The sequence below is a fragment of the Solanum verrucosum genome, unplaced genomic scaffold (genome assembly GCF_900185275.1).
Source record: "Solanum verrucosum unplaced genomic scaffold, falcon-dt-bn FXZP01000205.1, whole genome shotgun sequence".
Lineage (NCBI taxonomy): Eukaryota > Viridiplantae > Streptophyta > Magnoliopsida > Solanales > Solanaceae > Solanum > Solanum verrucosum.
In genome coordinates, this window is record NW_026019950.1 from 3,036,497 (window position 1) to 3,048,960 (window position 12,464).

At 33.9% G+C, this 12,464-nt stretch overlaps 2 protein-coding genes across 3 annotated transcripts in view; one reads left to right on the plus strand and one right to left on the minus strand.

Annotated features, from left to right (window-relative positions):
• LOC125813833 (tubulin-folding cofactor B) overlaps window positions 1–12,464 on the minus strand; it is a 228,890-nt gene that overhangs the window by 83,138 nt on the left and 133,288 nt on the right. The window lies entirely within an intron of this gene.
• The window catches only part of LOC125813824 (putative D-cysteine desulfhydrase 1, mitochondrial), a 39,592-nt gene that overhangs the window by 2,057 nt on the left and 25,071 nt on the right, over window positions 1–12,464 (plus strand). The window contains exons 4-10 of one of the 2 annotated variants that reach the window (XM_049493291.1): window positions 191–301; window positions 2,704–2,795; window positions 4,126–4,218; window positions 5,539–5,596; window positions 5,676–5,789; window positions 6,206–6,303; window positions 7,808–8,223. In XM_049493291.1, the coding sequence (XP_049349248.1) occupies window positions 191–301; window positions 2,704–2,795; window positions 4,126–4,218; window positions 5,539–5,596; window positions 5,676–5,789; window positions 6,206–6,303; window positions 7,808–8,012 (771 nt within the window). In that variant the 3' untranslated portion in view covers window positions 8,013–8,223. Of the gene's footprint in view, window positions 1–190; window positions 302–2,703; window positions 2,796–4,125; window positions 4,219–5,538; window positions 5,597–5,675; window positions 5,790–6,205; window positions 6,304–7,807; window positions 8,224–12,464 lie in introns of those variants that run through there. The other variant, XM_049493292.1, reaches the window with a different exon arrangement.

Here is a 12,464-nt window from a genome sequence, read left to right on the forward strand (position 1 = left end):
AGGTTTCTGTGTAGCAAGTTTTTGTCTTATCTTTGAGCCAGCTGTAAATCTCTTTTGATGGTAGCCAGCATCTCCTTAATGCTGAAGAATACAACATTACCTTTATCCAAAAAAATACTGTTTGATTCATACATCTTCTGCAAGTCACATCTTCCCGTTTATGTGAATAACTTCTTTAGTTATGTCACAGTTACTTGTAGATAAAGATCCTGGATTAACAGGGAACCTCCTTGTTGACCGTTTAGTTGGAGCACACATTGATCTTGTTTCAAAAGAAGAATATGCAAAAGTTGGCGGTGAGGTCTGTACTTTATTCCTAACATTCCTCCTCTTGTGTTTCTAATGCATTAAGTTTTAAGCTCTCTTTCTTTCTTTCCTCTGCTTGCACAAGGAGAACTTTGAGGTAAAGGTAGTTTGATGCTGCAAAGAGACTTTTTGAAGATGTTTGATTAGATTACAAAGCTGCGCACCCTGTTCTAGTATAATATGTCCAAGCTGCATCAGCTGTTTATGATGTGCTTGTATATCTTGCTGGAAATTGTCAAGTGATAAACCACCTATTATTTTGTGGTTCATGTTATTTTCTTTAATTGTCACCTACTGGTCCTTAATAATCTTCTGGCTCTGGGACTTCATATCCAAATAGATACCAGTGTGAAGACAATATTCTATGCATCAGCAATCCCAAGTAATGAAGATTTTAAACTGACAAAATCAAGAACTTAATGCAAACTCCATCCTTTTCTCCTTTTGGAGTTGATGACCTTTATATTACAGCGTTAAAGTGACTCTACTATAAAGGTTAACAATACATTGGAATTATTTCCCTAAGCCAGTATGTTGTTTAAGTGACAAATAATTTCTTTCACTTCTCTCGTTGGGTACTTGTGTTGATAAGTATGAAATGTTGAATTAGACTCAAGGGAATTGCTCCCCCATACAATGCTTAACCAAATCCAAACACAAAGGAAAGTACAATACGGGGGATTCTATACTTCCCTCTACTTAGATAGGAATTCAGGAAAATTAAGATACTATTTCAGTTTTAACCGTTCAACAGGGCATATATCATATGGACACAAAGGTTGCAGTCACACTCATTGCCTTTGACATGAAATTCATAGTACAGTTGAACATTTTGAAGAAGTATACCTTTGTACTAAGTTCAGGAAAATTAAGATACTATTTAAATTTTAAACTATCAACAGGGACATATACAATATGGACACAAAGGTTGTTGTCACACTCATTGCCTTCGACTTGAAATATAATTGTACTGTTGAACATTTTGAATAAGTACAACTCTGTACTAATTTCAGGAAAATTAAGATACTATTTCAGTTTTAACCTATCAACAGGGACATATATAATATGGATGCAAAGGTTGCCATCACACTCATTGCCTTTGACTTGAAATATAATTGTACATTTGAGCATTTTGAAAAAGTATACCTTTGTACTAAGTTCAGGAAAATTAAGATACTATTTCAGTTTTAACCTATCAACAGGGACATATATAATATGGACACAAAGGTTGCCATCACACTCATTGCCTTCGACTTGAAATATAATTGTACAGTTGAATATTTTGATAAAGTATACCTTTGTACTAAATTTCCACCCACTTTCAACAAAGTGGTAGTAGGTGCCAATGTTTTTAAAACCTGTATGACGCATAGTTGAACCATGAAGCTAGGTGAAGTGCTATTTAACATCTCACATGTTTAGTTATTCCTTCAGTGCAGGCAGTAAGAAACTCAGCTGTATGACTTAGTGACCAGACACACTATCTTATAGATAGCAGGACTAACAATATATATAACCTTCTTATCAGAGGGAAAAGTTACAATAAAAATACTTCATAAAATGACATACTAATTTCTAAGAGAGGGTTGTGAATTACAAACTGTATACTTGATCTTTACATTTGAATTTAGAAATTTAAAATGGTTTTGAATCTTAATTTACAAGGTTGTTGCTCCATATATATTTTACCTAATTGCGTTTTTTCCAATTTCTTATTCCATATGTAGTTTATTTGTATTTCTAGTCATTTGTTGCATTACAGTATATTTCTTAAAAGATTCTTTTTTAGTGCACCTTTCTATTTTGCAACCACCGACTCAAAATCCTGCAACCTATTTTTCCCACCATCACCAGATATTCACCTAGTTAAATTTCCATTTGAAGCATCAAGGAGTTTTGTCTCTTCCGTCTTCCTTCAAGTGTTCCTTTCCTTCAAAATACGCAGGAGAATACCCTTCTCTCTTTCCCTTCTCCCAAATGAAAATACATGGCAGAACTTTTCCCTTTGCCATTGTTATATGGAGACTGGTTGAGTATTTCTTTCACTGATTCTGGTTCTGGTGGACTAGTGCTAATCAATGCAAGAATGTGATGCCACGCATACCATGTCAAATCAGTAGTCTTGTTACAAAATAAAAAAATAGAAAAAAGTTGCTGATTAATTGGTGAGGTGAAGTCTTGTTACAAAATAAAAAAAATAGAAAAAGGTTGCTGATTAATTGGTGAGGTGAGATCTAGTGTTGCCCTCCAATTTTGTGACGTGTTCCTTATTTTCCCAGTGGAACTAGTATCTGAACTTCGGCCGATTTTCAGTTGTACCTTCTGTTTGTTTCTAGTAGTCTTAAGCTGATAGGCTTTATTATTGTAGTACTGATCATAATGTGTATTATGACACAGGCTCTTACCAAAATATTGAAAGAAAAGCTGTTAAATGAAGGGAGAAAGCCATATGTCATCCCTGTTGGTGGATCCAATTCTCTAGGAACCTGGTGAGGCTCATTTTGTTATGCCACTTCTTGTTCCCTCTGCTGATAAAGTCTAAACCTACTTCATTTTTTCTTCCTAATCTCCATTATTTCGCTTGCACCTTGATATGTGTATTGGACTATTGGGTGCTTGAAGCATCAACATGTTGCCAAAAGTTCTTAATAATAACCTTCAGTTTCTGAGTTTAGAGTACCCTATACAGCCTCTGAACTCATTGCGTCTTGCCTTAATTTGAAATGAATATGTAGCCCATTCCCTATTCATTGTGAATCCTTCAATAACGAATATTTTTTCCATCTCGTGGCCCCAAATTGAGCCATAGAGTGCAGTCTTATCTGGTTACTTCTGGTGCAAGCATTGACTTCACTTATTTCATTCGCTCTCATCTGCTGTTTTGTCTCTTACAATGACACTTATATTTGGATGACTATTTGGTTTTTTATTGAAACTGGCTGTTAATTTTAGAACTCCAGTGAGGCTTAACCCTGTATTCCAGGGATGCTTAGAAGGGCTTACTTGCTACCCTGAAATGGATGCCACGTAGAAAGTTTGAAGTATAATCAACCATTTCATGTTCTTCTTACCAGCTGAAACCCTCTCCATGGGCCTCTTAATATTGAACAGTCAAATAATCTTATGGATTATTGCATTAGCATTTCAACCATTTCATGTTCTCTTCTTACCAGCTGAAACCCTCTCCGTTGGCCTCTTGATATTGAACAGTCAAATAACCTTATGGATTATTGCATTAGCATTCTTCAGCCTTTTCTTTTGATCAGTACTTGATATTCTTTACCGCTTGACAATATCTCTGTTATTCCTTTTCAACACAAATGTGATGGCACTAGGGAAGCCAAGGATGACTTATTTTCTTGATTGACAGAGCTATCAGCTGTTCAGAAGCCAGTAGCCCGGTCAAATACATGCCAAGGGTTGTACCTTCTATATACTGATGTTTAAACCATCATTCATAGACTTATAAAATACACGATTAAAGAAAAAGATCCAACATGTCATCAGCATCATTCTTGGAATAACCAAGGGTTCAACCCTTTAATTTGTTAGGAAGTTCCTCAGAGGCCTATACCTTGTTAAAGCATGTCGAATTAATAGTCTGATCATGACCCAACTGCCGCCCCCTTTGCCGGCTTGTACCTAGTTATGCTCTGACCCTCGGTTGTTATCCTTAAGTAATGGAGAGTGATGTTATACATTCTGATTTACTGCTCACAGCTGAGCAAATTTTTGTTCTAGAAATTTTCCCTACTTCAGGAAGGAATACAAAATTTGTGCCTTAGTTCACCGTTTTGCTAAGTGTAACTATTTTCTCAGGGGCTATATTGAGGCAATTAGGGAATTGGAGCAACAACTTCAGCACTTGAGCATTGAACAGAAATTCGACGATATTGTTGTAGCTTGTGGCAGGTTTGCACATCTTCTGCATAATTTTGTAATAGTATGCTATACATGAATATGTTGCATTTCAAATTGTTCATGCTTAGAATTAAACTCAAGATTTGCTGAAAATATGGTTGAGAAGTTTGTCCCAAAATAAATAGGAATATACTCTGAACATAGAGAATGATCGAGACTCGTACTCTTAATAAGGAACATTATACTCAATTTGACCCATGATATGCCTAATCTTTGCTTGACTTCTGTTAGGACACATACTCTCTCTCTCTCTCTCTCTCCCCTTTGATACTTTTATTAGTGAGTGTTGCCCTGATGGCTGTTCTTAAATGCATCAATGCATGTCAGTGTCTCTGATATGTGTTTTCAGTATCTGTTTTCTGTGGAGGATCTTACTCTGTTGATCCTTTTGATAGGGGCTGACACCTTTTAGGGATTATTGATTTTTGTTGGTAGACAAATTAAGTTACCTTGTTAGAGGAGCTTTTGAGTTTTTCCCTGGACATTAGTTCCGTTACTTCTTCTTGGCGACGACCAACTTTTTGGTGCCTCCTAGTAACCTGTTTTCCTATCAAAGCATTTCATTTGAGAATCTCTATCTTTAAAAATCAGATTGAATTCAAAAATGTTTGTGTTACATCTCTACGTGCATCAGTTGAGCCTCTCCATGATAAGGTTCAACAGAATCTTTGCACCCAAGAGTGTGGCTTTAGCTAAAATGTTTTGTAAGCTTAAGATGTCTGTGTCATCACATTTAAAATGGAATGTTTGTTCCAATTTTCTTGGAGATGGAGGTAAGGCTTGATTTCTTGTTTGCCGCAATAAATCACCCAAGCTATGGTTCTAATAATAATAATTAAAAGAAGGATCAAATTATGGTGGAGACAAAAATATTAGATGAATTCTTCTTATCCGCCTAAGCCTTGGCGGCAAGAGTTACTCGGGACCTTAGCTAGTGGGAGGTAGCAGATACCCAATGGAATTTGCGAGGAGCCCAAAAACTGGCCCAACCACCACCATTATTAAAAAAAAGTCTTCAACAGATTCTCCACGCAAACCATCTATTATGGTGCATTCTAATAGAACTGCTACTTATTAATACATTTTATTGATTGAACCTGAAGACATTTGTTTTTTTGCATTTCTAGATGCCCCAGTTGTGTATCTCTAGTAGAATATCTGTTATTTTATGTTTACTCTTCTTCTGGAATGAGTAACTTCAACTTCCTAAAAATGATCTTTTGTTGTGGCTGGAGTTACCTTATGGTGATAGTCATGATTTAATTATCTTTCAGTGTTTTAACCTCAGTGCTATGTCTCAATGGTTTCCAGTGGGGGTACGGTCGCTGGTTTGTCAATTGCATCCATGCTCAGTGGCTTGAAAGCAAAAGTAAACTGCTTGTCTTATTTGAAATTGTTCCCATCTTCACGAAAAACAAATGTCACTAACAACTGGTTTTGATTTGTAGATTAATGCATTTTCTGTCTGCGACGATCCAGATTACTTTTATGAATATGTTCAAGGCCTACTTGACGGAATTACTGCTGGAGTTAACTCCCGTGATATTGTTAGCATCGAAACTGTAAGGACTTCATTGTTTTCTCTTATTCTTTAAGCATAACTGTTTTACATTCATCCATTTCATTGGGTAACTTCTTGTTGCTCAATAACTATTGAGATGCTAATTCATGATAAAACAATGTGACATCAACTGTTGGTTGTAAGTCATGGATATTTTGTTCTTTTCTAACTGTAAATGTTCTCTCTTCCCATGTTACACGTCTTACATAGCTTATGATTTTTAACGTGAATGGTTGAAATCTTTGATGGATATTTTCCCTGTTAGTCATCGAAATCTTATCAGTAAGTCATTCATGTTCAGATCCATGTTCAAGAGGAAATTCTGGAAGTAGTTCTGCATATGAAATATTAGTCTAGTTCTCTAAGGAACCTCTTGGTATCAACTATTCTTGTCTTGGCACTTTGGTATTTTAACAGGCAAAAGGCCTTGGGTATGCTATGAGCACCGCTGATGAGCTTAAATTTGTGAAGCAAGTTGCTGAAACCACAGGTGTTATTCTTGACCCTGTCTACAGGTATGGCCAATTGTGCCTTCTCATTTTTTACGTCATGCCATTTCAGCCTTTCACGGACTGTCCACAGGATTTGCCTGTACTATGTAAAACTTATTGCATTAAATGTTCTCCAGTCTTAGAAACTGCCTATTCTTAGGAGCTATGCTGTTTGGACTCTACAAAAATGTCGCCGCCACCCTTGTCGGATCCTCCAAAAAACTACAGTACTTTTTGAGGATCTAACTCAGCATTTTAAAGTGTCCGACAAACATAACTTATGAATGTACCAAATCTTGAATGAGGTCGGAGAATAATATATTCACTATAAAACCGGTAATAGTAGAATCCTGGGTTATTTATAATAAAAATAAAAATAAAAATAAAATAGTGGAATCCTTTTTTGCTGATTTTTGTAGTTTAGATCTTAATGTTTTATTACAAAAGCATCTCCAACTCAGGTAACTTGATATCTCAAAATACATACACTAAATCCCACCAGGAAAGGGAAAATAAAGAGAATGACAGTTCATAATATCACTTACTAAGCGTACATTATTAACATAAACTTATTCTTTGATTGAAGATAACTAAGCTGTAGATAATAAATACATTTTTTTATGTGATTCTGAGACAAGGTTATTGACATTGCTGTTGTAAATTTTAGCTGTATGGAAGTCTGTTTTAGGTTTGCAAAAGTGATTCTTTAAGTGGAGAAATGTCTTAAGACTGACTAGGTTCCAAGAGAAGTAAAGGTCTTCAGTCTTTTGATCTACAACTGTTTTGGAGTTTTTTCAACATCTAGACTAGAAAACCAACCTTTACACTTGAATTTTTACCTAAAGCAAGCAAGAACAGTGAGACATGATTAATGTACAACTCAAACTACTTGTGAAATTAAGTCTTAGGCCTAACTCACACCCCAAAAGCTAGTTCCAAAGGGAGGAGAATTGTCCAAGCCTTATAAGGAGTCTATCCATCTCATTAACCCCTAATGTGAGACTTTTGTCATTCTTTAACACCCCACCTCATGCCCAGTGCTTAGCATCTCGTGCGTGAACAATTTTATTTTGGGGGGCCCCAACATTGAGTGAGATGGGTTTTGCTCTGATACCATGTGAAATTAGGTATCAGAGCAGGGCCCATCTCACCCAATGTTGGGGCCCCGAAAATAAAATTGTCCACGCACCAAATGCTAAGCACTGGACGTGAGGTGGGGTGTTAAGGAATGACAAAAGTGTTACATTGGTGATTAATGAGATGAGTGAACTCCTATAAGCTTTTAGATGAGACAGTCACACACTTCAACATGGTGTCAGATCAGACAATCAAATCTCACTGCCGCCCATATCAAAAAGATTTTTCACGTGCTTGGTCTATGAAAAAGAATCAGGGCCCGCACATGAGGGGGCGTGTTGAGAATGCAATTAACTAATAAAGATGAGATGGTCACACACCTCAACACTACTCATATTGATTTCTCGAGGATACTTTATTGACACATTCTTCTGATTGTTTATTTTCACAGTGGTAAAGCAGCTTATGGAATGATGAAAGACATGGGCGAGAATCCAAGAAAGTGGGAGGGAAGAAAGATTCTGTTCATACACACAGGTGGGCTACTAGGTTTGTATGACAAAGCTGATGAAATAGGATCACTAATGGGCAAATGGCGTAAAATGGATATCAATGAATCTATCCCTAGACAAGACGGCATCGGCAAAATGTTCTGAAATTGACGAATAAGGTGATAGCAATTATGTTGTCATTTATCAACGTGTACACCATTAAAATTCGAATTCCAGCATTTCTTAGAGTAGTTGAGTTATGGATGTATGGTTTCTTCTTGCTATCGCCAAGGGACAGCCTTTAGTGACATCTTGGTTTGGGGATTGGGTGAGGTTTCTCCCTTGACTGTTTAAATAATGATAGTATATGTGTCAACTTGTGTTCACCTCGATTATTTCAATGTATGCATATTACTGTCACTAGCTCAGTAAATGTAACTCCGTCTACCAAAATTTAGGACAATGGAATACAATCCTCCATAACTTTTTCTTTTCTTTTCTTTTTCCTGGAATTTGAACCTTGATTTCCTTTGTTCACCACATTAGGTGCTTCTCCTATATATTTTGCTTGAATAATTGGAGTGTATGGTAGAGGGCCCATGACTAGCAATGAGGCGTTAAACTATGCTATCTAGTATTAGAGGAATCTAGTCTAATAAATAAAAACAAACCGATCCACCATGTTATCACGCCACATAAAACCAAAGATGTGACACAAAGCACTAATGAAAATGATAGTCCAGCCGCGCCTATAGAACCTCCACTCGGGGCCAAAACATCTACTACTTGAAGGAATTTACATACACTTTACTCATTCTGTCTAACAATACTTGTCAACTATTGATTATGCACATTTCCTAAGAAACTATAAATATAAAAATAATTTTATTATATCACCCTTTGAATATAATAAATACAATGTCTTGAAAAATGTAATAGAGAAATGATTATAATTAATGATAAGGATAAATTAGGAACTAAGGGCTCGTTTGGTGTGAGGTATAATAACAAATAGTCCCGGGATTAAATTATAGTACCGTTTATTTTGTTGTTTGGTTGGCAAGTTCGGGATAACTTATCCCGGGATTAATAATTAGTACCGGGATAAGTTATCCCTCTCCTTGGGTGGTATAGTAATCCCGGGATAACTTATCCCGGGATAAAATAGGTAAATGACAAAAATGTCTCTTTCAACCCTTTTGTTATATCACTTTTTACATTAATGAAGGGCATTTTTGTAAACAAATAAATTGTTCTTAAAATTTATTATTTTGAATACAACAAACCAAACACTCAATAAAAAATAATCCCAACACAACTTATCCCATCATAACTAATCCCAACATAATTTATCCCAACATAACTTATCCCATCATAACTCATTTTCAAACCAAACGATCCCTAAGTGTAAAATTATCCTTTGATTTCATAAAGTGGACAAGTATTGTTGGACATCTAAAATAGTACTCCCTCTGTCCCTAATTATTTGTCTACTTTTAAATTGACACACATATTAAGAAATCAATTAATGACATAGTGAGTTTACCATTTTACCCTTATTAATTATGAAGTGGATGAAAAGTTCTACATTTTTCAAAGTAATTAGTCATTTAATTGAGGGTATAATAGGTAAAAAAATTGTGTCCTTTCTTGATTTGTCAAAATGAACAAGTAATTAGGGACAACTATAAAAGAAACGGTGGACAAGTAATTAGGGACAAACGGAGTATAATGGACAACTATTATTGGACAGAGTAATTACTATTTTCCACTTTCAAGGTGGCAAGATTATAATCAAATCTATCATCTCTCAATTCTTGAGCTAATTCTGCAAATTGATTACGTGTGTGGGTAAGAGTGAATAATTTAATTGCTCATTCAACAATTATAATAATTTCTGTATGAAATTACTTGTGCTTATTTCTTGTATCAATAAAGTTACTCAAATAAATAAGATTTATTTATCTTCAAAGTTACTGCAGCTAAAAAAAAACTAAAGAGAGAATTACATAAACTTCCCCATACTTTGTGGCATTTCTTTTATGGTTATGCTTGCCTTTTTACATTTAATTTTTGTATAACAATCCTTTGAACCTAATTATTGTTAATATATAAAAAAATTGGGGTGAAAATCATTTACCCCCTCAACTTTACTTTAAAAGTTGAAAATCATAGTATGTTTGTATTATTTAATTTATATAAAAGAAATTCTTATAAAAAATATAAATTTCATCCAAAAAGAGAAATAATATATTGATTTTGGAGAAATTGTTCGATGTAAGAAAATATAAGTTATAAACATTCTAATGGGCCTATCTATAATGTAGTGTTTTAGAGTTAAATAATTTATTTGGGAGAAAGTTTTCTTTCGATTATTTGTTATGTTTCCTTTTATACGGTTAATTTTATTATATGTAGGTCCATTGATCAAGTCATAATATACTTCTATTTTTTTTTGTTTTTTACTCAATTAAAAATTTATAATTATTAACGTACGGGTGACGTACTTTTATTTCATCCTTATAGTAAAGTGCGATGGTGGTTACCACTCTGATTTTATGTTTGGGGTTGGTTGTTAAAAATCACTTTTATATGAAACTTTTAAATGAACATTATCAATAATTTGAAAATTGTACAAGACTTGAATGAACTTGTTTTTCACGTGTTATTTATTTATAGCTTCGTAAATTTTGATACGTGGAGTCGTTTGGTAGAGTATATAAAAATAATATGAAATGGAGTGTATTAATAATTTTTGCATTAATAATGCTCGTATTAATAATGTTTGCATTAATTATGACAAATTATTTTTACGCATTGTTTGATTTGGTCCATTAACAATAGTATGTATTGCATAAAAAAAAATATTTACAAAAATACCTTTTATAGTTATAATGGAAAAGATGTAAAAAATTAAGGGCAATTGAGTTTTTAATCATGCTAATACACATATTAAATCTCTTTGCATTATTACTAATACCTACAAATCCATAATATTAATAATACACTCAAACAATAGTAATACACAGAATTAATACATACATCATTTTACCTAATAGACCCCTTATTATGATGTCCTTATTAGTCAGTGTACTTCGAAAAAGTTGTTATCTACGTGATTGTATAGTCACCACTTCTCCAATGGTCCAATGTACAACATTGTCCCTTCTAATTGTTTATTTATTATACCTAGCACCTCAGCTTTGATCCCAATGGAATATGTGAAAAGTTATTATTAGTTTCTAGTTATCGAGTCTTTTAAAATTAAGGAGGTTAAATAGGCATATTGAGTTAAAATTAAAAATTAAGTTGAGTCAGTACCCGTTTAAGTGGGCTCAAATTTACTAAATTTTTGGATTGTATTATGACCTTCTCAATTTAACCTGTTTAATCTCAACAATTTTAACATGTTATTTAAATTATGAAAAAATTATTGAAATACACGTTTTATGTTTCCCTTATTTTCAATATCCCTTTCTATTTCTAAAAACCTCTAAAATCCCTTATTTCTTTAATGTATCCGAGCCAATATTTAATGTATCCGAGCTACATATTAATGTATCCGAGCCAGTATTTAATGTATCCGAGCTACATATTATGTATCTGGTTTATTTTATAATGTATTCAACTAGTTTTTAATGTATCTGAGATACTCTTTAATGTATCCGAGCTACATATTATGTATCAGGTTTGTGTTACTTTTTAAGGAATTAATATAATTACAAACTAAAGAGGGATAGATTGTAATTTCATATTAAAACTATGTGATTCCTAAAATTTACCCTTTAATTATTAAGAAAAGAAAAAATTCTTTATTCTACCTTAATTTAATTAGTGTATATATTTTCTAAACAGAATCAATTTTAGGAACACTTTTAGTTTTAAATTCATATTTGTTATAGTTTCATTATTCTGAATGTTGCTAACATTTGTATAATTTTTGTTACCACATAAAATTTATCAATATTAATAATATTTGTCAGATATTTATTTTACACTTAATAAAATAATTTAAAATCATTTAATTAACACCACTTAAAATAAATTTGCAAATTAATAGTGAATCTATATATGCACAACCCAAACTTTTGGTATATAGTCCATTGATAACGAGAAGTAAAAAAATCTAAAGTTAAAGATGAATTTAATAAGAGGAACTTTCACATATAGCTACTCAAAAATAGTCTAATATATTACTCTCCATAGCTATAGTTTGATAATTACAATTCGTAGCTACATGTTATAGGGAGGAGAGAGGTGAGCGAGACTGGGAGAGAGAGGAGAGAGGCGAGAGAGAGAGGGAAAAGAGTGGGAGAAAGGTGAATTGTATATGTATATCGGTTAGATAATTGTATATTATACATATGTATTTGTATGTATGGCAAGCGAGATTGAGAGAGGGAGGAGAGAGGTGAGTGAGATTGGGAGAGGGAGGAGAGAGGCGAGCGAGAGAGGGCAGAGAGTGGGAGAGAGGTGAATTATATATGTATATTGGTTAGATAATTGTATATTATACATATGCATTTGTATATATGGCAAGTGAGATTGAGAGAGGGAGGAGAGAGGCGAGTGAGATTGGGAGAGGGAGGAGAGAGGCAAGCGAGAGAGGGCAAAGAG